We start from the raw sequence: 26487 nt of genomic DNA, 5'->3' as shown, positions 1-26487 counted from the left end.
TTAGTATCCTTTTACCTCTTGCCCCATTGTTACGACTGTTAATAAGAACACCAGGTTAAATAATGAAGAATGCAATTATCATATTTTTTCAGTGTTATTTATTGAGTTGATAAGTTAGATCTGAACTCTTGTGAAGCAATAGAAGGAGGTCAGTCTTTTACTCTGACAATAGTGAACTTAAAGTATATAGTGAACTTTAATCTGATGTCAAATAAAAGTTGAGGGCTGTCATTACATCCCAGAAGCTGCTGTGATATCGCTGATTTCTCACTCATGAAAATCCCCCCAAAAAACAACAATATCCACCAGAAGTAGTTCAATGTCATCTTTATAGAAAATTGTTCAGGTTACAGGTCAGTGTATTTTGTTTTCCTTTCCAATAGAAAAGAGCTCCCTCTGCCCAACATCAGCACAGAGACAAATACAGACTTTTGGTTACAGCAAAAAAAAAAACCAATAAAAATAAAGTGAAACGATTTCCTCGTTTCACTCAGCAGGTCTGAAACGATGTAAACACATTCATCTGGTCTTTGAGGAAAAAACACGTTTCATTGCGCTGTTTAAACAGACAAAGATCTGCAGGTCAAACTGGAATAGTTAACATTGACTGTATGTTTAAAACAGTGGGATTATTTCATGATAAGCTGATGAGATCTTTGTGTTTATTTAACTGGACATGAACAACAGCATTCATATTAGCAATTAGATCAAATAGTCTTTTAGTGCAATGTGTTTTTATGGATTCATCATGGGCGTGAAGTGTTGCAGCTAGCCAATGACACCTCCCCCCAAACAAAACACAACTTAAACTAAAAACAATTAAATACAAATTAAGGTAATAAAACAAAATAACCAACCAGCATATATAGATATAGATATTTGGATGGAATTAAATATTTCTCATAATATTGTGACTTCATTTCTTCCTTCACTGTTCTCATTCAATAGTTTCACAGGTCAACTTTCTTACTCTTCAGAAACACAAAGCTGAGCTTCAAACCGGAACTACAGAAACCAACGTGTGACATCACAGCAGCTGTGTCCAGCTTTTTTGTGTCAAGCAACAAAAAAGAAAACTACAATCCCATAATTCTTTCATTTGATAAGTAAGAGCTTCCCACTGTTAGCATGTTAGCATGATGAAAAAAACCTAAATGTCTGACTGGACATTTTAACTGAACACATGTATGTGCCGGCATAAATCCGTTTACATTTCTTAAAGCAACAGAAACCTTCCTGCAAGCTTTCCAAATATTTACTGTGAATCAGCTGCAGACAGGAAGTGACCTCACTGCTTGTTGCCCAGTTTCAGGAAGCGCTGTGACTTCTGTCTTGCCATGCGATGCTGCCGCTGTGCCATCTGAGCATCAAATATGGCGGTGTGCAGCTTCTGCAGGGAACGAGAGGAACCAGGTTGGGGAGGGTTACATCACGAAACAACACACATCCACACCGAGGCTTTCATTCATACCCAGGTTTCCACCCATACAGACGCTTCACCCATACTGAGGCATCCATTCTGTGATTTTTATTTAAATGCACTAAATTCACCTCAGATTAACAAAAAAACAACTCAACAAATAATGTGAGTATACAGGCCCTTTCCAAATAATTTGAATATCATGGAAAAGTTTATTTATTTCCATAATTCCTTTCATGACTTTCATAGATTATAGATTCAGGGCCCACAACTTAAATAATTTGAAGTACTGTTGTTTATTTGTACATAATAAACCCACGAACTCATCTACTAAACTCAAAGCACCTGCACAGGTTTTCCCAAGTGTCATTAAATTGTTTCACTTTGACCCAATTGCCTCAGTTAGGTTCAATATGGGGACAACTTCAGACTTGACAACAGGCCAGAAGAGCATCATTGGAACCCTCCATAGGATGGGTAAGCCACAAAGGTTCATAGCTAAGGAGGCTGGCTGTTCACAGTGCTGTGTCCAAGCATATCAATGGAAAGTCCAGAGGAAGGGCAAAATGTGGCAGTAGAAGATGCACCAGCAGAAGAGATGACGGGGGCTTTCAGCAGATTATCAGACAGAAGATTCAAGAATCTGTCAGAGATCCAGAAAGGGTGGAATGAGGCAGGAGTCAAAGCTTCAAAACCACTTCTGCACCTGAGCCAACGTCAGAAGCGACTCAACTGGGCCAAGGAGAAGATGGACTGGACTGGTGGCCAGTGGTCAAAGGTCCTCTTTTCTGATGAAAGTAAATTGTGCCTTTCATTCGGGAATCAAGGTCCAAGGGTTTGGAGGAAGACGGGTGAGAAACAGAACCCATGCTGCTTGAGATCCAGTGTGAAATATCCACAGTCAGTCATGTTTTGGGGTGCAATGTCCGGTGCAGGTATTGGTAAACTCTGCTTTCTTAAATCCAAGGTCACCACAACAGTGTACCAGAATGTTTTAGAGGGCTTCATGATTCCTTCTGCTGAGGATCTGTATGGAGATGCAGATTTCATCTTCCAGCAGGACCTGGCCCCTGCACATACCACCAGAAGCACCAAAACCTGGTTTGATTGCCATGCCATCACAGTGCTTGACTGGCCAGCCTACTCGCCGGACCTAAACCCCATTGAGAATCTGTGGGGTATCAAGAGGAAAATGAGGTCCACCAGAACAAAACAAAGAAGAGCCGTCAGCAAGCATCAAGAACACCTGGGCTTCCATAACTGCCAGGCAACACCACAGGCCGATTGCATCAAGGCCACGGCGCATCGAAGCAGTGATTCCGGCGACGGGATTCCCAACCAAGTATTGAAGATTAACATATCATTTTGAAAATACCACATTTTGACTGATTTGATCCTAATTTTTTCTTTTTTTCCTGCAAAAACTGAGAAGTAAATGGTGATGTCTTCACAGTATTCTAATTTTTTGAAATCCTGTTTTCGTGGGTTTATTATGTACAAATGAACAACTAAGTACTTGAAATCGTTTAAGTCGTGGGCCCTGAATCTATAATCTATGAAAGTTTTGAATGAAATTATGGAAATAAATAAACTTTTCCATGATATTCAAATTTTTTGGACAGGGCCTGTACGTTAGCAACCCCCCACAGTGAGTGGGGTTAGTTGTCGAGAGGTTTGTGGTAACTTTGTAGCATGACAAAGTAAGCAGAACTTTTTGCAAAATGCAGAAGTGAGTTAGGATTATTATGTAGCACACAGACGAAAGCAGGGTTAATGTGCAACACAGAGGCGAGCGTGGTTAGTTTGTAGCACGTAAAGAGGAAGCAGTGTAATTTGCAATGCCTCAGGTTTGCTCACGCAGACATAAACAGTCTTTGTTTTGGTGATTATTACTGCTTGTTTCACGCTGTTATTGGGGCCAAACTGAGCTCATTAATACTGTTATGTGCTGCACACGTCACACCTGCCTTAGGTAAACACCATAACTGTCCTTATTTACTCCATTAAGTGCGAGTTCGTCAATAAATAGTTAAAACCTCCTCCTGTCTCCTGCTTTCTGTGCGTCTCTGATGGAATTTGGTTCCGTCCTCCTTACAATTTGAAATCCCACCAGAAGCTGTTCAAAAGTGGAGCGTTTAATCTGGACCTGGTCTTTTATTTTGAAAATTGACATGAATGCTAATGCTGCTCTTGTGCCGGACTTCTAGCTCTCACCTACTGTGTAGCTTGATGCAGCTTCGATAAATAATCGACCCAAGAGGTTTACAATGAACAGTGTTCAGGCTTTCCTTAGCCTGCTTTCAGTTCAAGTTAATAATGTTACGGCTGCGTGCGCTCTCCAAAATTATGACTGCACAGGAGAGCTCTGAAACTTTAAACCAGATACATTTAAATATTAAAGCTTGCTGTCCCACAGCCTGATACAGGAGATGAGGAAATCACTTTAGTTTGTCTGCAGATCAGAGTGAGACTAAATTGACTGATTTAGCAGGTATGTGTGTGTGTTGTGTTCTAAGAGCTGCATGTTAAACAGTGTGAAAGAGACTTAACAGCACATTAGAATTAAATGTAAAAAAAAAAAGAATCTTCAAATGGATACATGAAAATTTCACTAACAATGTGCTGTCGCAGATAAATCTGCTGGTTTTACAGCTCTGCAGGGAACCAATGTGAAACATTTTCCTCCAGCAAACAGTCTGTAATGCACTTAAACCAGCTACGACAAAAGAACAACAGAAAGTGGACTCTGAATATAACCTCGTCCCAACCAGGTCATGTATTCAGCATGAGTTACCATGGTTACACTGACTTTAAACTTGACACAGCACACTTTGCCATTACTCTTGCTTTGTAGTCCTCCACATGCTACTGTAAACGAAGTTGAGCAGGAAGCTGCTATCAGCTTTGGTCCATATTGAAGTCAGAATGTGCTGCAGCCTCACAGACCCACACACACACACACACAGTACCTGAGCAGTGTTAGGGTCGTTGAGCTGAACGCTCCTCACAAACTCTTGACCATCTCTCTTTGAAAACGACAGCTTCTGCTGCTCCTGAGACACAAGACATTGAAATGTAACATGGTTACAGGATGTGACCTCACACCTAATCTTAATTGTTACCTTCCTGATTAAACAGCAGACAAATGTGGCCGATGAATTCGAGTTTTATTCAGAGGTTTATTTTGGTACCTTGCTGTAAATCTTCAGCTCACTTCCCACCACAGCCGGCAGTCGACAGATGTTCTCATACAAACATTCCCACTCTTTGTTGAAATGACCCACAAATTCTATCTCCTTAACACACAAAACCCTCCTGCACAAAAACAACAACGACACCGTAAGCAACGACACATGCTGACAATCAGCAACGAAAAAACACAATAAAATAACAACAGGTTTTACCTGTTGGTGACGATGATGTTGGTCTTTCTGTGTCCAGGATACAGACAGTGATCTCTGAACACTTCACCCTTCAGCTGTTTGATCTCTGATCGCTGGAAACACAAAGACTCCCAGGTTTTATTTACCGACCACCTGCGGTTTGAATCTGAACATTATACATGAACATAAGGTGACCCCGTCGTTCAGTAAAACCATACAGGGTCCACACTGATGCACCAAGAGGTGGATTTTACCATGCGGTGTAGCTCGTTGCTGGATGACTTCTAGTTGAAACAAGGACATTTAACAGTATGAAAGAATCGGCTATATATAAAAGGAGGAAGCAAGCTGACATGTTTGATTGTTTTGGAGATTCTGAAGGTTCAGGTTTGGCATTTTTGTTGCTGGCATCTATTTTTATTTGCGACAGGACTTCATAGCGAAGGGAAGGATCTGTCTCAGGAAAAAAAAAAAAAAAGATTAACCAAATCAAAGATAGACCTGTCCTAAAATATATCCTGCTTTTTCATAAAAGGAACATAATCTTGCATTAAGGACATCCTGAAACCAACAAACGAGACCTTAATCTCACAGGAAAGTATTTATTCAGACTTATATGAGGTGAGAAGTAGAGCATCTTTCTGAAACACTTGCAGTCCAACTATACGACTATTTGTAATAATCCTTTAAAAACACCGTTCTCCTTGGAGAACCCCAAACTTTTTGTGCAGATGCCAGATGGAGGAAATTCTGAAAGCATGACACCGAATGCTTCGATTAACAGCAGAAATGTTAATAAGCGTGAAAAGTGATCCCGTTTTGTGGAATAAACCATAACTAATTAACCAGTGAAGCAAACCCACCACCAGAAGAAGAGAGAGGAAACTGTGGACGTATCAGAGGAGCTATACACACACTTCTATATGGCCGAGGATGCTAACATGTTGCCAAGCACACTAAAAGACGTATACGCAAACCAAACACGCCCTCTGAGAGAAATCTGACCTACTTCAAAAGAAGGATCGGAACCAGAGTGTGTGATAGCGTGATTCTGTGAAAGCACGTGTTAGTGAGTCGTTACTCTTCTAACCACATGCTGACAGTAAAGGCGACAGCCCCGCCCCCTCCCACCAAGCCCTGCATTTGGAAAAAGAAAGGTGTGAGTAAGAATTTTTATTAAACACAAATCTTACAGACAGCGACACGCTCTCAGCTGACAAACACTCAGAGGTGACGTTAGTGCAGACACAACAGAGGTCATGCAGACTGAGTCGTACAAAGAGTACATCATCACAAAGACACAAATATTAAACAGCAAGTGTTCATATACAAGTTCAGAATGAATTTAAAGCTGACGCTACAGAACGATACAAAAATATCGGTAAGCTCTACACGGACATGTATCTCAGCTTTATAGCAAAATAATTTCACCACCTGCTAGTCTTGTCTGAATAAACAATATGTAATAAATGGCTATAAACAAAAAGGGTCATTTAAAAACTATTGTTTATAAACAGAAATAAAAAACTAAAAGCAGAAATGTTTTGTGTAGAAAAAGTAATAAACTGAGAGCTGAGTGTAGAAATGTTTGAGGTATGAGAAGAGAGATTAGTTTTGGCATGCATAGAAACCTGAATCATCTCAATATCCAGAATCAATGTGGATATAACAATAATATAGACTATTATAGAATATTATAGGATGAGGAATTGAACCATAAACATTTTATTAGTCATAGACAGGATTATAGTCTTTCAAAGCACTTGATTGATAAGTTGATCCGCCCAAACGAACACGATTATTCCTCCTCAGGCTGCATGTGGCACCAACACAAGAAGAAAAACAAAAAAGAAAGAAAAAAAAAGGGGTTAGAAGCACAGACACACAATATATTAGCAGCTCCAGAATAAAGTTTTTCTGGTGTGTTTTCCAGCAGCTGAGATCTGATTCCTCATATCTCGTTTCTCCTGCTTTCTGATGTCTGCCTGATTGCTGGGTGTAGACTGTGTTCACAGTGAATGTGTGTTTTGGCTCAGCTTGTTTTTAATTCATAAATATCCGGAGTGTGTGTTCAGAGCTGCTGCAGTTTTGGATTTTTATCTGCTGATTGGTTTTGGGGCAGAACTGTTTTTGTTTTTAACAGCAGAAGACCACACCTGCTTCCTCTCAGCAAGCAACATCGGGTCGTTATGGAGCAAAACGGTCAAAGCGATCGAACCTGGAAAAGGTCGAATCCCTGCGACTCGGTCAGGTCATACGGCCTGATGATCCCATCCTCCCTGATCAGACGCACCGGCCGTAGCTTGGTCACTTCCTCTGTCGCCTCGGCCGCCCTGAAATCACAACACACGCGGGAAAACAGAGACGCACTTGAAAAATTATTCTAGTGCTACAGAAACTGAAACAGACTCATTTCTGTGCCTTCCTGCTGAAGCTTAATAACTTCATATGGTGGAAGTGAAGTTGAAGCATCATCAGTCGGCATGCTGACTAGTCGTTTCTACAAAATGAGCCCTGAGAGTTGGATCTGCTACAACCCCGTTTCCAAAAATGTTGGTGCACTGTGCAAAATGTACAGCAAAACAGAACAGTCATCTGCAAACCATTTAAAGTCTGTATTTAACTGAAAATATCTTAAAGGTAAGAGATCAAATATTGAAACAAACATTTTTCTCAGTTCTTGAAAGCTAAATGGACGCGTTTAATGTTAACTCTGTCCCCGTAGTGACGAATTATGTCACTATTAATAAAGCTAGGGCTTGTTTCCAGATTGTTCCAAGAGCTGCTGCACGGGCAGAGACCTCACCCTCGTCTGATGCACACCAGGTCAGTTTGAAACCTGCCACAGACTTTGAGGCGGTAAAGAGTCACTCATTCTTCTACCAACACTTGCTGTGCTTTTGGAAGCCAAACAATTTTCTATTTCACTTATTCAGCAGAGCCTCCTGTGTGTATATTTCCAGTGGCTGTTTATGAACAGAGAATTATGGATTCTGTGGATCTTCTAATGTTGTTAAATTCATTCTTTAAGAAGTACTTTTTCTCTAAATTGTAGAAACTACTGCATCTATCTGTCATTTTGTACCACTGATTACACTCAGTGTTGTCTTTTTGATCCATTTTCAGTCAAATAAAGATTTTAAATGTTTTCCTTTAACTTCATATTTGTCCTAACCTTTTTGGAAACGAGGTTGCAGTTCAACCCTGAAGCGCATTCAGAGTGAAGCAGGTTCATTTCTAATGCGCACGATGCTGCGAGAAGCTTCCGTCAGGTGCGATATCTCACCTTTGGTGACCTCTACAGTGACAGCGTGAAACGGTAACATTCAACAGGTTATCATGAACCGACTGACGTGTCACAGGACAGATGTGTCCTCCATACGGAGGAGGGGGAGGAGGATGAAGGTTGATAAGGTTCCTGGGAAATGTTTTGGGCATTTCAAAGTATTTCTTTCTACTTAAATGTGTGGACAAAAGACTAGTTAAAGACAAAACGCAAAGGTCACTGCTGATGTACACAGAGTTGTTCTACCTTTATCCCAAATATCTCTGTCCTGATAGAAGAGCATATAGAAGACAGATGTTGATATCCAAATAGGGGAATGTCTTTAGTAAGAATGATTTGCATCCCTCCGGTAGAGCGCTGGCCCAGAACCTTCATGAGACACTTGATATTATTATTTGTCACCTGCTTCCTAGTATCTATAATTACTGCCACGTATATTTTAAATCTGAACCATCGCCTAACATGTTCAGAATGTACTATGTAGATGGAAATAATCAACTAGTATTTAAAAATATTTAGCAGTACTTTAACTTTGCAGTGCAGTTTTCTCTTTGATGCAGCTCAAAGCTGTTTTTAGTGCGAGCGTCACCTCAAACAAACCAACACCGTGGCCGTTAGTGTTTCTTTACACAATCAGTATGAACCAAGGTGCCAAACTCAGGCTGGAAGAACCATGTGACCATTCAGTCAGCCAATCCCCGAGGAGAGACCAGGTGATGCTTTGAGATTCACTGGCAGGTGGGACAACAGAGGTTACTGCAGACTTTAAAGTACTCAGTGGTGAGATTAAGGTAAGTGTATACAGAAACTCATCTGTCCTCGGTTATATACCTGCAGAAACGTCAGCAGGACGTGAACACAGTGTTTCCCATAGATTAGCAGAGATGGGTTTGTCCACATGGCCTCTTAATGAATCAATAAATGTATCTACACATATTTTATGAGTGACAAATAAATAACTGATCAGCTGCCTCTCATCCTGTCGATTAACTCTAAATCCATCATCGTGTTGCCGCAATGCTGGACAGCCAAACCCACAGGGAGGTCGGCAATTTAGAATCACCCTAAGCCCAATAACTGCATGTCTGCACGACTGGAGGACCCATGCAGACAGCCCAGACAGTGGATTCAAACCTGGGACCTGAAAATAGGGATGAGGGTGTGAAATAGACTGTGGAGGGACGAAGACAGAACAAATGCTAAAAAGAGTCGCCACACTGGCTGGTTGTTGACACAGGGTGACCTGCTAAGGTTAAGTCTACGTGTGGGAAACAACGGAAGGGAAACTGCGAGGACCAAGCAGACAAATGTTTTCAATTTTCACGATGTAAATGCATGAAGCACTTCGGATCTCTTTACAAGCAGGACCTGTGACTCTCCTCGGGGGTGTGGCTTTCTGAATCACAATGCTGCCACGAGCTGGTGGGTTTAAGAAAGGGGAAGGGGCAGCAGAGGCAGACTGATGGTGGGTGACATGATGAGCATGAATCAGTTTAAACTCTTGACACGATGCAGCGACTTACCGTCCATCTGCCGCAACAGTCAACATGCAAACGTCAAAGTGCCGCAGGTTAAAGCTCGACCCCCTCACTACTGCTTCATCAGGTCTGATCAGGTTTTATCTGGTGCAACAATGAATGCTACCCAAACATTTAAAAAGGGGAAAACTAGTCCTGAACCTCTGTAACAGATCTACAGTTCAGCTCTCAGGCAGCGATTAAAGAGTTCGGCTTTAACATGCTTCATGTGAAATACTCACACACCAAAACAGCAAGAAACCAATGAACAAAACTCCCGGCAACAACGACACGAGACAGAAAACAAAAGCAGAAATTAGTGAGCAGACAAACAACACATTAAGAAGCACACAGAAAACACAGGAAGTTCTTCAGTCTGCAAAATACTGGAGACAAAGTACGAATAAACAGAGTCACTGACAGACTGAAGAGTGAAAATAAAAACTGGACACGGACGAAAGCTTGAAGCAAATACCTCTGGATGCCCTGGAAGGTGCTGCTGGCCATGTCCACGATGCCGCCTGTCGGCCGAGCCACCACCCCCACCAGACCTTTACCGATCCCCTTAAAGAAACCCGCTGCTCCCTCCTTCTTCGCTCCTACAGAGAAAGACAGAGTAACTGCTCTGATCCTCTGCAGCTCCAGAGTCTACATTTGCAGTTTTGGGTTTTCTTGCATTTCTCTGACAGAAAGGGGATCTAATCTAATTCAGGTTAGTCTGGGTGTTGAATTTCATCATCACTCACAGTAGTGTACTGCACTCTGCTGCAAAGAACATGTTTCTGTTTTCCTTCAGATGGAGACTCTACAGGTGAATATGGTCAAAATGTAACTAGTAAACGTCACTATGCGAAAGCTCAAAGTTCGTATCTGCTGTAGATTTGCACCAATTTGCATATATTTACAGAAGACATATGGGCACACTGGATAAAGCTGAGTTCAACATTCATGGTAACATTTTGTCTGTCTCCATCAAGCAAAGTCTCTCTGCTCTCTTCTTTTTCCCTTCACCCCCAAACTGAGTGTTTGCAGCAGCAGTGTGGGTTTCACGGCAGAGGAGCACGTACCCTCCACAGGTTTGGTGACGATGCCGGTTACTCCGCCCACAACTCCCTGCAGAAACAAGAACTGTTACTGAACTGCATCGGGCTCACATCAGGACACACAAACCTCTGAACTCTGTCACTCTGTACCTTCAGCAGTCCTTTTCCTCCTTTAGCCAGACTTTCTCCAAAGTCTTTGGGTGGTCGGTTCATCTCCTCACGTCGCTTCTGTTGGTACTCTTTATCCATAGTGATGGCTGCCAGACCTTTACCAACCGATCCCGTGATCTTGGAAACCATGCCTGCGGCGCCACCTGCACGAGGAATCAGCTCGCTAATAATACTGATCGCAGTGGTCATCATCTGTCCTGGTTGGCATTAAATCAGTCACTGCGCATCCATCATGCCTCTGGCTTTCTTACCGACTGTGTGGCCCAACAGGCTGCGGACACCGATCACAAAACCTTCAGCAAACTCCTCCGGACCCTGAACGGCTCCCTGACAAACACAAACCACTTTTATTTCATCTGGATTCTCCTGCCTGTCAGTTTCTCAGCTCATGATCCAAAAATAAGACTGACATCAGAATCTTTCCTGGTAACTATCAGAAAAAAGTCGATTACGTCGTCGTGTAGTTCAGGATGAGTTACCTGGAAGGGCTCGTAGAAGAAGGCCTCCACCCCCTCAGACAGACCTCGGATCAGTCCAAATGGATTTCCCAGCACGTCCAGACCCAGAACCAGAACATACATCTGCTTCAGGAACTGCAGGCAGAGAAAGACACCAGGTTTTCTTTCTTGAGATTTTAAAATACGACCAATGGTGCCCCCCAGCCTCGTTGTAGATACACCTATGGCATCAATTTGAAAATCCTACGTTGCTTCGTTCTCAAGTTATCGCATTCCCAAAGTTAGATGCCCGTCAACCTTTTACAGCTGAGGGGTAAAAACACAGATTATCTGCCTTTTGCTTCTGCAGAGACGCTTTCAGAATTTAACACAGGTTTAATACTAATGTCCACGTGATCAAATTTGTTAAATGTTCATCATCATCATCATTTATTTATTTATATAGCACTTTAAAAACACACCTGGTAGACCAAAGTGCTGTACAATACTAATATGCACATAGTAATAAAACCAGACAGGGGTGCAACGATACACAAAATTCACGGTTCGGTTCGATACTTTGGTGTCACGGTTCGATATTTTTTCGATACAAAAAAAATGTTCATGCCTTTTTAATTTGTCATTTATTAAAATTATAAATATATATTTTAACTCAAAAGTACAGTTTTTAAATTTAATGTTGCTGAAACAAAAGTAATTTAAAAAAATAATCTATCTCAGGGCTCTCAAAATTTCAAAATCCCTGGTAGCCCTTCGGGCAGGGACTCTTCAGTTTTTAGTAGCCCAAAATAAATGTAAGTAGTCCGAATAAAAAAGAGAGCAATTTTTTGATTGATGTTTTGTTTCCTGTTTTGTTTCCTTTACAATATTATACATTAAAGTATAATATTGTAAACGAAACAAAACATTAATCAAAAAATTGTTGAAAAACAAATTACAACATTGTATAAAAATTACAATCATCAACTCAAATATTTGGTTCTAATTGAACAGAAATTTCTATGAACTTGTAAGAACTGTGTAGGACATGAATCAGTCTGTGTCAGATCCTGAATTTGAAATTTCCACTGAAGTCAGGGGTAAGAGACAAGTGGAACCAAGATCGAGGCCATTTGCTTTTTGAAGTTTGCAAAGACTGCTAAATTTTGCCAGTGGTCGTTCACTCTTTGCAACATAGTACGCTGTTCTAAACAGATTTTCAGGTTTATTTTTAGTATGTTATTTGCAATTGGTGTTTGTTCTGGGAAAGATAATGCAGACTGAGCAATAATGCATTTCTTGCATTTCTCATGGGTTCTAATGGGGGCCTTTCTTAAAATGACTGGTCCCAGTAACAAAGGCGCTTGTCGACTCAGAAATCGAGAGAAAACCAACAACACACCCGGCAGAACATTGTTATTTACACGGGTGCACATCCGCATGTGCGCATTCACTGTCAAAATAAAAGACGCGCACCAGATAAGTTGCAACGCGCGTTTGCGTCCATATAAAAAGCAGTGTTTTTGTCCTAGAGTGGGATTTTCACGGCACATTCCGCACCACATCTCTGTGCGTTCATCATTTGTTTGAAGCCAGCTCACCTCCTGCAACCACTTTTCCGAGAATACGTGCTTCTTTTGTGGTTCGGACTCCTTCTGACATTTGTTTGGAGGTGGAGGAACATCACAGTAATTGCTCAAAGGAGCTTCTTCGACATCTTTAAGAGTTCTAAACAAATGTCTGTCCTCCTCCAGAAAATCTTATGTATGCAAACACGCGTTGCAACTTCATATCTTGTGCACGTTTTTTGTTTTTTTTTGACAGTGAATGCGCACCTGCGGACCACTTATGTGCAGCCCTGGTTATTTAGCTCGTCATATTGCAGCCACAGAAATTCTTTTGTCCATGAAACCATAAAGCTGCACTTTCTTTTTGCCTTATAGTCTGATTTGTCATAACTTCTCCGTTTTGTGGTGAACTTTTCTTTGGCTGTCACTTCTTCACCCTGACCTGTCTTATTTGGCTCAGCAGAACTAAAATATATATCCTGCTGCTTTTACACACGCACACATAACGGTCAACGATTCTCTGCGCGATCAACCTCCCATATGTTTAAGCTGCGGGAGAGTTCACTTGTCATGTTTGCATAGTAAGCTAACGATTAATAAGACGATGTCAGAGGAATTGGTGCGCAAATTATCATCACTCACAGATCAGTGCTGTTGCTCTCTATACACAGTTCGCGCAATTGCAAAGTGAAAGCAAAAAACAAGCGCAAATTCAAACGAGATTTCAATATGTCACATATTGACAGTGGCTCACCGATGCCAATGACATAATTACCCAGCTACATTTCTGAAAGAATGCAAAAGCATTGACATATATTTTTCCTTCCTACAACAGCCCGACGGGCAGGGCAGAGATAGATTTTGGTAGCCCGACTGGAAAAATCGCTAGCCCCAGGACGTCGGGCTAGTGATATTGCGAGCCCTGTATCTGATTGAGGAATCACTCATCTTTGGAAAAGAGAGTTTATTACAGAGAAATGGCTCTTTCCAAAATAAAAGCTATACTATACGCTTCTTCTGGGCTATATTCTCAGCAGCATATTGTAGCGGGTCAGGGCTGTTTGTACAGTTATGTTTTGTTTATGTTGCCATAGTGACAGGTGACGCCCTCTCGCTGCGACGGTGTGTCCTTCCGGGGTCAGAGGGCGCCCTGTGTGTTGGTGTTGTTGTTGTTGCTGTGCGGCTGCCGCGCTGAGCAGTTAGCTAGCTGCAGTGTTCTTCTGCAGATGTCAATAAACGGCTGTGCTCCCTGGCTAGCTAACGGGAAGCAAGACCAAACGACACCTCCGTCTCCTCCTTGTCTGAGCTCGCCACAATATTAAACATATCAGGTCCCCATAAGGAGAATCCTGTGCTAACGGCTGTCTAAATGACTCGAGTAAAGTTTGTAGCATGCTTGTTGTTTTTGTCTGCTTCCACTTGTCTTTGCGCTAGGATGATGTCGGCGTAAACGTGCAGTCATATTCGTTGTGTTCCCACTAGTGCTGTCAGCGTTAATCTCGTTGAAATGACATTAACGCCACAACACGGCAAATCTCCGTTAACGAGCTACCCCTGATCGCCTGTGCGTGGGGCTAGACGGCCAACACGTTAACGAGCTAACTGCGCTAACACACTAGTTCCCACCCATGTAATTGAGCATTGCGTGGCACATCCAACATACTGTTTTACTTTTGTCCATGACGCGCTTACCTTCAGGGTCATATGTCACATGAAAACCAAAATAATTCCAAACGCCAGATCTGAATGAGGGTGGGGGAGATTCAATTTGCCATGTTGCAAGGAGAGCTTAACTTCTGTCTCGCTAGCTTGCCCTGCGCTCTTCCTTCTGACGATGCTGTCTGTGTTGAGCGCTCAGTGAATCTGCGTTCGACTACTCCGCCTAGGCTGCACTGTGGAGCGCAGATCCACTGAGCGCTCCACACAGACAGCTCAGACAAGGAGGAGACGGAGGTGTCATTTGGTCTTGCTTCCCGTGAGCTAGCCAGGGAGCTGCTCAGCGCGGCAACCGCACAGCAACAACAACAACACCACACAGGGCGCCCTCTGACCCCGGAAGGACACACCGTCGCAGCGAGAGGGCGTCACCTGTCACTATGGCAACATAAACAAAACATAACTGTACAAACAGAACCCCGAACAGCCCTGACCCGCTACATAGCCCCCACCTAAGGGGTCAGTCGTCCCCGACGACCCCATTACCCCACACAAAGTCCTGCAAATGTCCAGGTGCCTTCTTTTGGCGCACCGGCCGGTCACGACCGGCGGGGGAAAAGTCACTCGGGTCAGAACATGGGGTGCCACCATCATCCCACTTCTGACACCAATGTGGCGAGCTCAGACAAGGAGGAGACGGAGGTGTCGTTTGGTCTTGCTTCCCGTGAGCTAGCCAGGGAGCACAGCTGTTTATTGACATCTGCAGAAGAACACTGCCGCTAGCTAACTGCTCAGCGCGGCAACCGCACAGCAACAACACCACCACACAGGGTGCCCTCTGACCCCGGAAGGACACACCGTCGCAGCGAGAGGGCGTCACCCGTCACTATGGCAACATAAACAAAACATAACTGTACAAACAGCCCTGACCCGCTACAATATGCTGCTGAGAATATAGCCCAGAAGAAGCGTATAGTATAGCTTTTATTTTGGAAAGAGCCATTTCTCTGTAATAAACTCTCTTTTCCAAAGATGAGTGATTCCTCAATCAGATACAGGGCTCGCAAAATCGCTAGCCCCGGGATGTCGGGCTAGCGATTTTGCAACCCCAGTCAGGCTACCAAAATCTATCTCTGCCCTGCCCGTCGGGCTATTGTAGGAAGGAAAAATATATGTCAATGCTTTTGCATTCTTTCGGAAATGTAGCTGGGTAATTATGTCATTGGCATCGGTGAGCCACTGTCAATATGTGACATATTGAAATTGCGTTTGAATTTGCGCTTGTTTTTTGCTTTCACTTTGCAATCGCGCGAACTGTGTATAGAGAGCGACAGCACTGATTGGTGAGTGATGATAATTTGCGCACCAATTCCTCTGACATGGTCTTATTAATCGTTAGCTTACTATGCAAACATGACAAGTGAAATCTCCCGCAGCTTAAACATGTGAGAGGTTGATCGCGCAGAGAATCGCTGAGCTTATGTGAGTGCGTGTGTAAAAGCAGCAGGATATATATTTTAGTTCTGCTGAGCTAAATAAGACAGGTCAGGGTGACGAAGTGACAGCCAAAGAAAAGCTTACCACCAGCCACCGTACAAATCAGACTATAAGGCAAAAAGAAAGTGCAGCTTTATGGTTTCATGGACAAAAGAATTTCTGTGGCTGCAATATGACGAGCTATATAACCAGGGCTGCACATAAGTGGTCCGCAGGTGCGCATTCACTGTCAAAAAAAAAAGAAAAAAAAAAAAAGAAAAAAAAAAACGTGCACAAGATGTGAAGTTGCAACGCGTGTTTGCATACATAAGATTTTCTGGAGGAGGACAGACATTTGTTTAAAACTCTTAAAGATGTCGAAGAAGCTCCTTTGAGCAATTACTGTGATGTTCCTCCACCTCCAAACAAATGTCAGAAGGAGTCCGAACCACAAAAAAAGCGCGTATTCTCGGAAAAGTGGTTGCAGGAGATGAGCTGGCTTCAAACAAATGATGAACGCACAGAGATGTGGTGCGGAATGTGCCGTGAAAATCCCACTCTAGGACAAAAACACTGCTTTTTATATGGACGCAAACGCGCGTTGCAACTTCTTATCTGGTGCGCGTCTTTTATTTTGACAGTGAATGCGCACATGCGGATGTGCACCCGTGTAAATAACAATGTTCTGCCGGGTGTGTTGTTGGTTTTCTCTCGATTTCTGAGTCGACAAGCGCCTTTGTTATTGGGACCAGTCATTTGAAGAAAGGCCCCCATTAGAACCCATGAGAAATGCAAGAAACGCATTATTGCTCAGTCTGCAATATCTTTCCCAGAACAAACACCAATTGCAAATAACATACTAAAAATAAACCTGAAAAATCTGTTTAGAACAGCGTACTATATTGCAAAGAGTGAACTACCACTGGCACAATTTAGCAGTCTTTGCAAACTTCAAAAAGCAAATGGCCTCGATCTTGGTTCCACTTGTCTCTTACCCGTGACTTCAGTGGAAATTTCAAATTCAGGATCTGACACAGACTGATTCATGTCCTACACAGTTCTTACAAGTTCATAGAAATTTCTGTTCAATTAGAACCAAATATTTGAGTTGATGATTGTAATTTTTATACAATGTTGTAATTTGTTTTTCAACAATTTTTTGATTAATGTTTTGTTTCGTTTACAATATTATACTTTAATGTATAATATTGTAAAGGAAACAAAACAGGAAACAAAACATCAATCAAAAAATTGCTCTCTTTTTTTATTCGGACTACTTACATTTATTTTGGGCTACTAAAAACTGAAGAGTCCCTGCCCGAAGGGCTACCAGGGATTTTGAAATTTTGAGAGCCCTGAGATAGATTTTTTTTTAAAATACTTTTGTTTCAGCAACATTAAATTTAAAAACTGTACTTTTGAGTTAAAATATATATTTATAATTTTAATAAATGACAAATTAAAAAGGCATGAACATTTTTTCTGTATCGAAAAAATATCGAACCGTGACACCAAAGTATCGAACCGAACCGTGAATTTTGTGTATCGTTGCACCCCTTATCTCGATCTCTCGATCTCTCGATCGAGAGATCGATAGATCGATAGATCGATATAGATAGATAGATAGATAGATAGAGATAGATAGATATATGGAGGCTGTAACTTTACCTGTTCAGTATAGTGTCGAGCCGCCACCCACGTCAGCTTCTCTTTACTGTAAAACTGGTGCTTCACCTCGAAGAAGGCCAGTCTGTGGGACACAAACATGACGAATGTCAAACAGAAAGTTTTACTGTGACAGACTCAGCAAACAGCCGTCCCCTACTTTACGGCCCTCAGCGCATCTCTCTAATGCCGCCGCAGCAGCGGCGAGAGTCTCACTTGAAGATGATGTCGTCGACGTCGGTCAGCGTGGCCCCGATGCTTTTCAGCAGCAGGTTCAGAGACTGAATGGCTTCCGTCTCCTCAACCAAGTCATCACCGCTGGAGCCCAGAGACAGACTGAGATGGAGCTGAAACAAACACACGAACACCAAGATGGAAACACAACCTTGACCCAGTGACGACACTGGGCTTATTTTGAATCCAAACATTCATCTGGTTGACTTAACGATTTAAGCCGTTTTTAAATATAAGTGAAAAGGAGAGCTCAGACTGTGCGTCTTCACCTTGATGGGTGAGATGTGGAAGTATTCGAAGTAGCTGAGACCAGATGCGTCAGTCCGCGACGCCTCCATCAGCTCGGCCTGCAGGCCCTGCAGATCTTGCTCTATCAGCCCAGACTGAAACACAGACACACCTCAAACGCATGAACCCTCTGTGTGTGGTTCATGTTGGCACTTTTCACATGTTAGAAGCAGCTCTACCTTCTCGCTGTCGGCCTGGGGGTCTGCAGCAGGAGTGAACAGAGCCAAAATGGCTCCCAGGAAACCCTGATCGATCTTTACTGCCATCTCCTGGACCAAAGCCATGAAATACCTGGAGAACACAGACAAGCTCAAGACAAGCTGACAATCTTTTCCTTAATCCCATCTCTGTGCTTACCTCTCAAAAACAAGTAAGTGTGGCTTTTTCCACACACGAAGGATTTGGACTTCAGCAGGGTTGTGGTTTTAAACACCCTGCAGGTCTTTAGGTGAACTGGTTCTTACTCACTTGAACTGCATGACGTTGCTGTGCTGGTTGAACCTGGTGATGATGGACACGTCAATGAAGGGCTTTGGCTCTGTGGAGACAGAGAGCGGAGTTAAAGACGCTCGGCTCACCGTGAGAACGGTCAGATCAAGAGTTTGATCGAAGCTATGAAGAAGTTAATAAAAAGACTCCACCTGTGTCCAGAGCGATGGACTTTGGAGGAAGAACTGGATTGAAGACGATGGGGAAGATGGCACCTGGAAGCTGATTGTCCACCTGGACACAGAATGATGCCAGTCATACAAGAGTGTGTATTTCTGTGCAGGTGTGTATGCATCGTGGTGTGTGAGTGTTTACCTGCAGCCAGTGCAGCTGAGCTCTCAAGCTGCGCTGATGCACCGACTGCTTGAACTCCACTTGGATCCCAGACAGGAAGTTCCTCCTCACTTGGCAGGAAAACGGCTGACGCATCATCATGGTGGCCCCACTGAGGTTCACCTGAGAGCCAGTGACATCACAGCTTCCCTCTCAGCTCAGTGGACAATTGAAATTTAAATTGTGTGTGTATTTTTTGGGGGGTGGGCGTGTTTCAGGTGCACGTTGACCTCTCACCTCCAGGTTCTCCAGTCTGATCCAGCCGCCGGCGGACTTCCCACTCAGCTGATTCTGGTAGGCTTTCTCCAGCAGGCTGATGTTCTTGTTATTGAACGGCTTCCAGCGATTCTTCGGCTTCATTTCCCAAACAACACCTGAGCTGTGATACAAACACACATGTAATGCTGTAACACGCTTGTGATTATGTGTTGATGTTGCTCCAAGCGGTGTGCTAGGAAGCAAGATTCAGTGGGTATGATCATCTCCAGTGGGAGCTGGTCTGCACAAACAGACGTGTGCAGGAGCAGCAGCTCTACTTAGAGCTCCTCTAAAGTGCAGCCTCTCTATGTGGGAAGCTCATTTCACCCACTCATATCTGTAACCTTCTTCTTTCGGTCACTACCCAGACCTCCTGACCACAGGTGAGGGTTGAATGTATATTGACTGATAAAGAAGTTCTCTTTTCACCACAACAGTCCAGTACAATGGACACATTACTGGCCTTCTCCATCTGTCAATCTCACGCTCCACTTTCCTGTCACCTATTACCAGGATTGTAAGGATATCTGAACTCCTGTGTTTGGGTCAACAGCTATCCCAGTCCAGAGGGAGCAATCCACCGCTTAACATCTGCAAATAATTTAAACCCTATATAAACAGCTCTAAGGTGCAGCGGTAAAAAGAGAGCTGAACCTAAAAGTGTAGATAAAAATATACTGGCTAGTCCTGCTTGTTATTCCTACTCTCACCTATGTTCATAAGCTGTAACTGGTCACAGAAAGCAGAAGCTGACGAGAACAGGCAGCAGAATTCAGCTTCCTCCCAATGGGCGAGGAGTTCAGTTATTTAGGAGAGGCTAAAAGTAGCTATTTCTTCACCAACAGTGCTACTTTAGTCAGCTGGAGGTGGTTCAGGCAGCTGACTAGCAGGCCTCCTGGATGCCTCCAAGGTGAGGTGTGTCCAGGCATATCCAGCTGGGAGGTGACCCTGGGACAGACCCGGGACACGCTGGAGTTATTACGCCTCTCTAAGGACTCAGTAACGCTTCATTATCCCCTCAGAACAGCTGGAGGAGGCTGTGGAGAGGGAGGTCTGGGCATGCTTTCTCTGTCACCCAGATCTGGATAAATAGCAGGATACTTGCAGCTGTTACATTATGAATAAAACCAAAACAAAAAAGTAGAAGATTTTTTCTGCATATCTTGGTTGCATTTTGCTCCTCTGGACCTAAATGAGATGGCACTCATCTAGCCCATTTTTAAGGAAGAAGAGTCCATTTACAATCTCTTCTTTATGAGAACACAGACTGATTTTAAGATAAAAATGTGTTAGTCAAGAAAGCAAATAGCTAATCTCACACTGTAGACGAAGCCTGGAAATGTGACCTTGCTTTGCTGTAAACTGCTCTGGTAATGTGATAGTGTTTACCTGGTGATGCCAATGTACGCGATCTCCTGCCGCTTGCTGTTGTTGATCAGCGACAATCCAAGGTTTTGCAACAAAACTTTTACTTCCTGATCGGACTGTTCAAGCTCCTCAGCCTGACGAGCCTTTGTCACCACTCCAACGTCCTCAGTAAATATCAGCACCCGCTGGCGACCGTCCAGGAAGGAAGCCCAGTGGATCTGAGACTGGCTGTCGTAGGAAAACTGACCAAAATCATCCTAAATGAACACAGACAGACTGTAAAGAAACTGATGTGTTTGTATTCTGGGTTTCATGAAGTTTGTGGGAAGCAAACACAAGGAGCATATTGTTATTGCTATATCCTCCAGTTTGACTGTAATAGTACCATAACTAAAGATATTCAATAGGATGTGAAAATAGCAACGGAGACGCTAAAAGTCATCAGGAATATGTGTACAGAGGGGATCTACATCAGTAAAAGAAGCCTCAGTTCCCCAGACTTCTCTACAATCAGATGTCTTGTAGCCAGAGTGGTTGCCTCCTGATGGCCAGAAAATCAAGGTAATAATTAATTAATAATTAAGGTTGTAAAAGCAACTAAATGTAAACGAAAAACAAAACATTTTGGTTACATAAAATTAAATTAAAAACTAGACTTTAAAAAAATTTAAACCAAGAAATGATTTTGCGAACTTGGCAAATTAAAATAAAAATATTATTTTTTTCCTAGTTTGAGCTTCTATTACGTTTTTAGTTGTTTGCCGAAAAATTTATTTGCCTGATGAAGGATTGATGTATTGAGATTCTGGATGTCTGTCTTGGCTCTGACGTGTGTTCTCCAAACAATCATAATTACAACAACAAGAACAACAACAACACTGAAACTAATAAAAACGAAACTACAACTAAACATTTTCAAACAATAAAAACTAAACTGGAACGAGAAACTCAATCTGAAAATCAACTAAACTAGACTGAATTAAAAACAAAAAGCTAAAATGAAATAAACTAATTAGAAAATACAAACTCATTGTTTAGATCATAAATCTACACTAATCTTTTATATAAAGTAATTGATCATTTTTCTCAGTACAACAGCAGTGGCTGAAATAAATGGTTTTTCTGGTTCCTCAGGGTTCCAATTTTCGGTCCTTGACATTTTCAGGTTGGTTACATTAGATTTCTTCGGTCACAACAAACTGAAAAATTATTTTTCAGAGGATGAGGTTCAGCTGTTACAAAGACACAAAGGCATAGTAATATCTGGCCCTTCCACTATTAATTAATCAGAGAGTTTCTGCTGTTTTCTGTGGGAAATCTTTTGATATGAGTTTCATCAAACCTCAATAGCGACTAAACAAAGCTCGACCTCCAGAATTGTCTCACCATGACACACAACAGTGTCTTCTTACAAAAAAAAATGCAGATACGAGATTGTGTGTGAGTCTGACCTTCAGCAGATCCAGCTCTCCTGAATGATCCCGGCATTCCCAACGAAGCATGCGGACTCCTGTTGGGTCGTCCCACGCAAACCGTCGAGTCTCGCTGGGTTTCAACGCATGAAAGACGGATGAGCCGCTGAAAAGAAATGGCAAGTAGCTGGGTTTCCACCAAGGTGTTTCACAAAGAGAAAATTAACTGAAATACAAATTTGTCAGGGAACTGACATGGAGTGACAACCAGAAACACAGAAAACAGGCAAAAAAAAGCCTTTAAGAGCTTTTTTTGTGGCCAAAAACCTGGAGCACCTCCAAGAATGCAGAAGTTAAGACAGAGTGAACCGTGTCAGATGAAAAAGTTACAGCTTTTAAACTCTGATAGGCTATAAAATAACATATATGTAGTAGTGTGTTGACCTCTGACCTCTGTTTATAGCTGATGGTAGCCCAGGGCGTGTGGTTAACCAGCAGGGCAGGAGCTGCTCCTTCATAATAATCACTGAAGCTGATGACGGTGGAGTGATCGGAGAGGTTGACGTCCACGATGATCCCACCGCACTGAAACATACACGCATTTAAAAATCTCCAAAATGTACTAAACTGTGAGAGTTCGTCCGATGTGTCTGGTCTAATGCACACTAACCATTTCCATTTTTAGCAGGGTGCCGTTGTCCTGTTTATTGAAGAAGAAGGATTGGGAGGTGGATTCAGACCCGACAACACGGACACACAACTTTCCCGAGCCATTCTCCGGCCACAGAGGGAGACACTGCGCCACAACAATCGAATTATGAGAATTATAATAACATAAGGAGTTTGGTAGTGACAATAAGGAAGACAGGTCCCTACAGCCTGTCTGTTCTAAAACTAGAAATTCATTCACCTCGGTGGAAGAGATGTAGTGCCACTTGGTTTGGCTGCTGACTTCTCCCACTTCTAGTTCATAAGACGACTTGTTGACCAGAGTGTAGAAAGGACTCATGGTGACGATCCTGGTTAGTTTAAAACTGCTCATCTGAATACTAACACCCACCTGCACACAGAGACAAGAAGCATGAAACTAGATCAGCTCACAGCTGATGATCATTTTAATCAACCCAGGAGAAGAATGTGACACATTCAAAAGCTCCACAACCAGCCTGGTCTAATCCTCAGAAAGACAAAACAGGTTAAACAGTTTGATTAAAAGAGAAAAAGAGTTACCAAGAAGTCCATGTGGTTGGCGGGACAGCGAACGCAGCCATAACTTCCTACTGTGTCCAGAGAGAACCCGTCAGACCAGGAACTGGTGGAGACGCAAAGCTGGAGCTGATACAAAACATCAATGTGCAATAAATAAACATTTTACATGTTACAGAAAATGTCTGGCTTTGTTTTTATCGTCAAAAAAAAATAAAAAAAATAAAAGAGTTAAAAAGGAAGCAGTGATCAGAAAATAGAGGTCTGACCAGATCTAAATATACAGGAATAAAAAAAACGTACCTGGAAGCTTATAAAACATACAGGCTCGGATTGTGAAAACTTTGAACGACTTGTTTAAAGTCTAAAGAAGAAAGGCTGGACATGTGTGTCCAGGTGTTTCTCACCTTGCACTTGCTGAACATGTTTTTCTTCTTGAAGGAGAACAGGATGATGTCTCTGTAGTCGGCCGGGTGCTTGACGGAGATGTCCTCGGCTTTGTACTGGAGCACTCGAGACGTTTTGTTGATGATCCAGTACGGACTGAAGAGCGACAGCAGCAGGCGGCGGCTCGCCGTCCTCGTCGCATGGACGTTAATGTCCACAGTCATGTTTATGTCCGAGTCGCAGGTGAGACATATGACCAGGAACTCGGGCATTTCCTTTTCAATCCGAATGTGTCCGTGCCAGTCGCGTCCTTGATACCTCATCAGCACCAGCGACACGATCTCGCCTGAGACACGAGCGTTCAGGAGGTCTGACGTGCTGCCTTCACGGAGCTCGCAGCTGTCTACTGAGCTCTGGGGATGCAACACATCAGGTCCGATCAGGTTATTTTAGATCAGGTTAGTTTTCATTGGCTTATAAAATAATAAAACATTTCTAACAAACAGATGTGAATATCTGCAAAGACTCTTTATTATTGCATTGCTAAACCTTGATGGAGCTGTTAGGGTTACCTCCATCATGTAGCGAATGGTGTATGGCAGCAGGTTGCGTAGGGTAGCCATAGGATGGAGATGGATGACATAGGCGGGGTCCCAGTCCTCCTCTCCACAGCTGGTGATGTGTCGCAGGTCATCGGGGACGGCCAAAGTGCTGACCATGAGCGGCAGCAGGCTGCTTTCGGATGCGGGACACTGAAGCATCGACCCCACCTCTGAGCTACAGTGCACCTGCTCCTTCCAGGATATGCAGGTGGAAGATGGCGCGTACTGACCTGTCAGCTCTCCTGCTGGCTGCAAAAACAGCTGAGATCTGGAGGAAAGAGGAAGTAAAGACTCTCACCACCTCCGGAAGTTATGACGAGGCACCTGGAGCTGCTCAGATCCACAGGAACTCACAACAGCACCCAGAGAGTTTCAGGGACAAGATTGCACTTAAAGTGTCACAAATTCAGTTTGGAAAAAAGGATCTGCAACCAGAAGCTCGCCCATGTTGGCAAACCCTAAATTTGTAGATGTTCAGAGCAGCAGAGGATGTCTTTTATTGAGACAATCATCAAATCCACAAAGACTATGACTATACTAACAAACAGTCTCTCGAACACCTGAAGAAGGTGGTGTGATTCTACCTGTAAGTTTCTAAGGTGACATGAAACTCCGTCTTGGGTTCGGCCTGTCCAATAACCTGCAGAGCTCTGGTTTGTGGAGAGTACTTGAGGATGGTGAATGGCACTGAGAAGTGATTCTTTATCTAAAAACACAAACAAAAGTTGCCTCTAAATAAACCTGTCCTGCTTTTCTAATCACAATATCGGCTTTATTTAGAGCGTCTGTGGTTCAGACCTGCAGTGGCGAGCGAACCGTGATGACCTTGTTGCCTTCGTTGGCGTCAATCTGCAACAGCACAGATATGGCCTCCTGCAGATTCGGGCCGCGGATGTTGTAGAGGCGTCGACCCGGTTTGTCCACAGGGATGTTGGCGATCTCGCTGTATCCTGAGGGCACTGTATGGGGAGAGAAATAACACATCTCCAATCGCAAGCTTAGCATAAGACAACGCGCAGCACCAACAGAGAACGAGTGGGAACGTCTGACCGATGGTGAGGTTGAACAGGCAGCTCTCTTGCCGCTGGAGAGCTGAAAGTTTGCCTCTGGATGTTGGTTCGAACATTGAGTGCTCCAGTTCCATGTTCTGATCCACCGGCAACTCGTGGAGCTTTCCCTGCCCCGCAGATCCCACCAGTCTCAAGTTAGCACTGTGCTCCACAATGAAGGGAATTCCCAGAGAGTTTCTAATAGTGAATGGCGCCTTCTCCTTCAGAGAGTAATCAAAGGTGGAAGTCGTTCCCTCCGAGAACGCCTGATCAAAACACAGCAAAGGAAAAGGGCACTCAGTGATTCAACGAATTAACACTTTTTCAAAAAGTCAATTAGAAGTGATATTATAGCATCAGTCAGACACAAACTGAAGCTGTTCTGTACCTTGGCGAGGTTTTGGAAAACGTTGAGGCAGCACTTGGAGATGGTGACATTCATGGTGTCTTTGGAGCAGATGTTAACGACAGTGCGAGGTTCAGGAAGGAATATGAAGTCATCTCCGTGAACAGGGCTTTTGTCATGGATTGGGTTGTTCTTCATCTGCAGGAGCAAAAACAGCATCACTAAGTTCATCAGCCTCATTCCACCTTTAAATGGCAGATTACAGACGTGCCGTTAAACTCTTACACCTGTAATATTAAGGTCGGTCTATTCCAAGAAAAAAAAAGAAAAAAGAAAAAGAAAGGGTGGGGGGGGGGGGGGGGGGGGGGTTGGAAATGAGCCACTTGGATGTTTTATATGAGGAACACAAAAATGTCTTTGACATAAAACTATTCACAGACAAAACACTTCAGGGAATTGCTTTGCTGTGGGACATTCACTGGAGTGGGACATTGTGTAGCTGTCATAATAATCACACAAAGTTCATTAAGAGCAAGCTTCGCTGCTAGCAGCTTTACCTCGAACTCCAGGTTCCACCTTCGTCTGCCGCCGTCGACTCGTTCCAGCAGAGGCTCCCACACCGCGTGGGTCTCATTAAAGTAATTCACCTGGGAACAGATGACACACTTGGTTTTTTTTCACTGAGCACAGCAGCTGCGATAACTCAGCTGTCAGAGAGATTTTTGTCTTTCTGGAATATATCAGCCTATCCCTTCCAGTGGCGTCAACACCTTCGGTGGTAGGATGAACACATGAATAATGTTCTTAAATACTCCTCAGCTAAAACTAAAGTTAGGAAAAAAAAAACCAAACTAAAGTTAGGAGCCTTGAATATATGACACGAGTTTCAGGAT

At 43.1% G+C, this 26487-nt stretch overlaps 1 protein-coding gene across 5 annotated transcripts in view; it reads right to left on the bottom strand.

Annotated features, from left to right (window-relative positions):
* Positions 1-502: 502 nt before the first annotated feature.
* The window catches only part of vps13c (vacuolar protein sorting 13 homolog C), a 52854-nt gene continuing 26869 nt past the window's right edge, over positions 503-26487 (bottom strand). For 4 of the 5 annotated variants that reach the window (XM_085409133.1, XM_085409202.1, XM_085409268.1 and 1 more), the window contains 31 exons: positions 26152-26241; positions 25637-25792; positions 25250-25514; positions 24998-25158; positions 24784-24905; positions 24170-24467; positions 23618-24010; positions 23235-23339; positions 22915-23064; positions 22675-22800; positions 22456-22589; positions 22044-22170; positions 20614-20849; positions 19204-19345; positions 18949-19089; positions 18786-18867; positions 18613-18682; positions 18324-18435; positions 18126-18239; positions 17839-17969; positions 17626-17707; positions 11300-11413; positions 11072-11147; positions 10800-10963; positions 10674-10719; positions 10082-10205; positions 7022-7136; positions 4825-4916; positions 4612-4735; positions 4390-4473; positions 503-1390 (listed from right to left, as the gene is read on the bottom strand). In XM_085409133.1, the coding sequence (XP_085265259.1) occupies positions 1289-1390; positions 4390-4473; positions 4612-4735; positions 4825-4916; positions 7022-7136; positions 10082-10205; positions 10674-10719; positions 10800-10963; positions 11072-11147; positions 11300-11413; positions 17626-17707; positions 17839-17969; positions 18126-18239; positions 18324-18435; positions 18613-18682; positions 18786-18867; positions 18949-19089; positions 19204-19345; positions 20614-20849; positions 22044-22170; positions 22456-22589; positions 22675-22800; positions 22915-23064; positions 23235-23339; positions 23618-24010; positions 24170-24467; positions 24784-24905; positions 24998-25158; positions 25250-25514; positions 25637-25792; positions 26152-26241 (4278 nt within the window). In that variant the 3' untranslated portion in view covers positions 503-1288. The other variant, XM_085409428.1, reaches the window with a different exon arrangement.

This window comes from Rhamphochromis longiceps, linkage group LG1 (assembly GCF_057381845.1).
Source record: "Rhamphochromis longiceps isolate RC_006_pf linkage group LG1, R_longiceps_female_GT1.1, whole genome shotgun sequence".
Taxonomy (NCBI): Eukaryota; Metazoa; Chordata; class Actinopteri; order Cichliformes; family Cichlidae; genus Rhamphochromis; species Rhamphochromis longiceps.
This window is presented reverse-complemented; position numbering and strand designations above follow the sequence as displayed.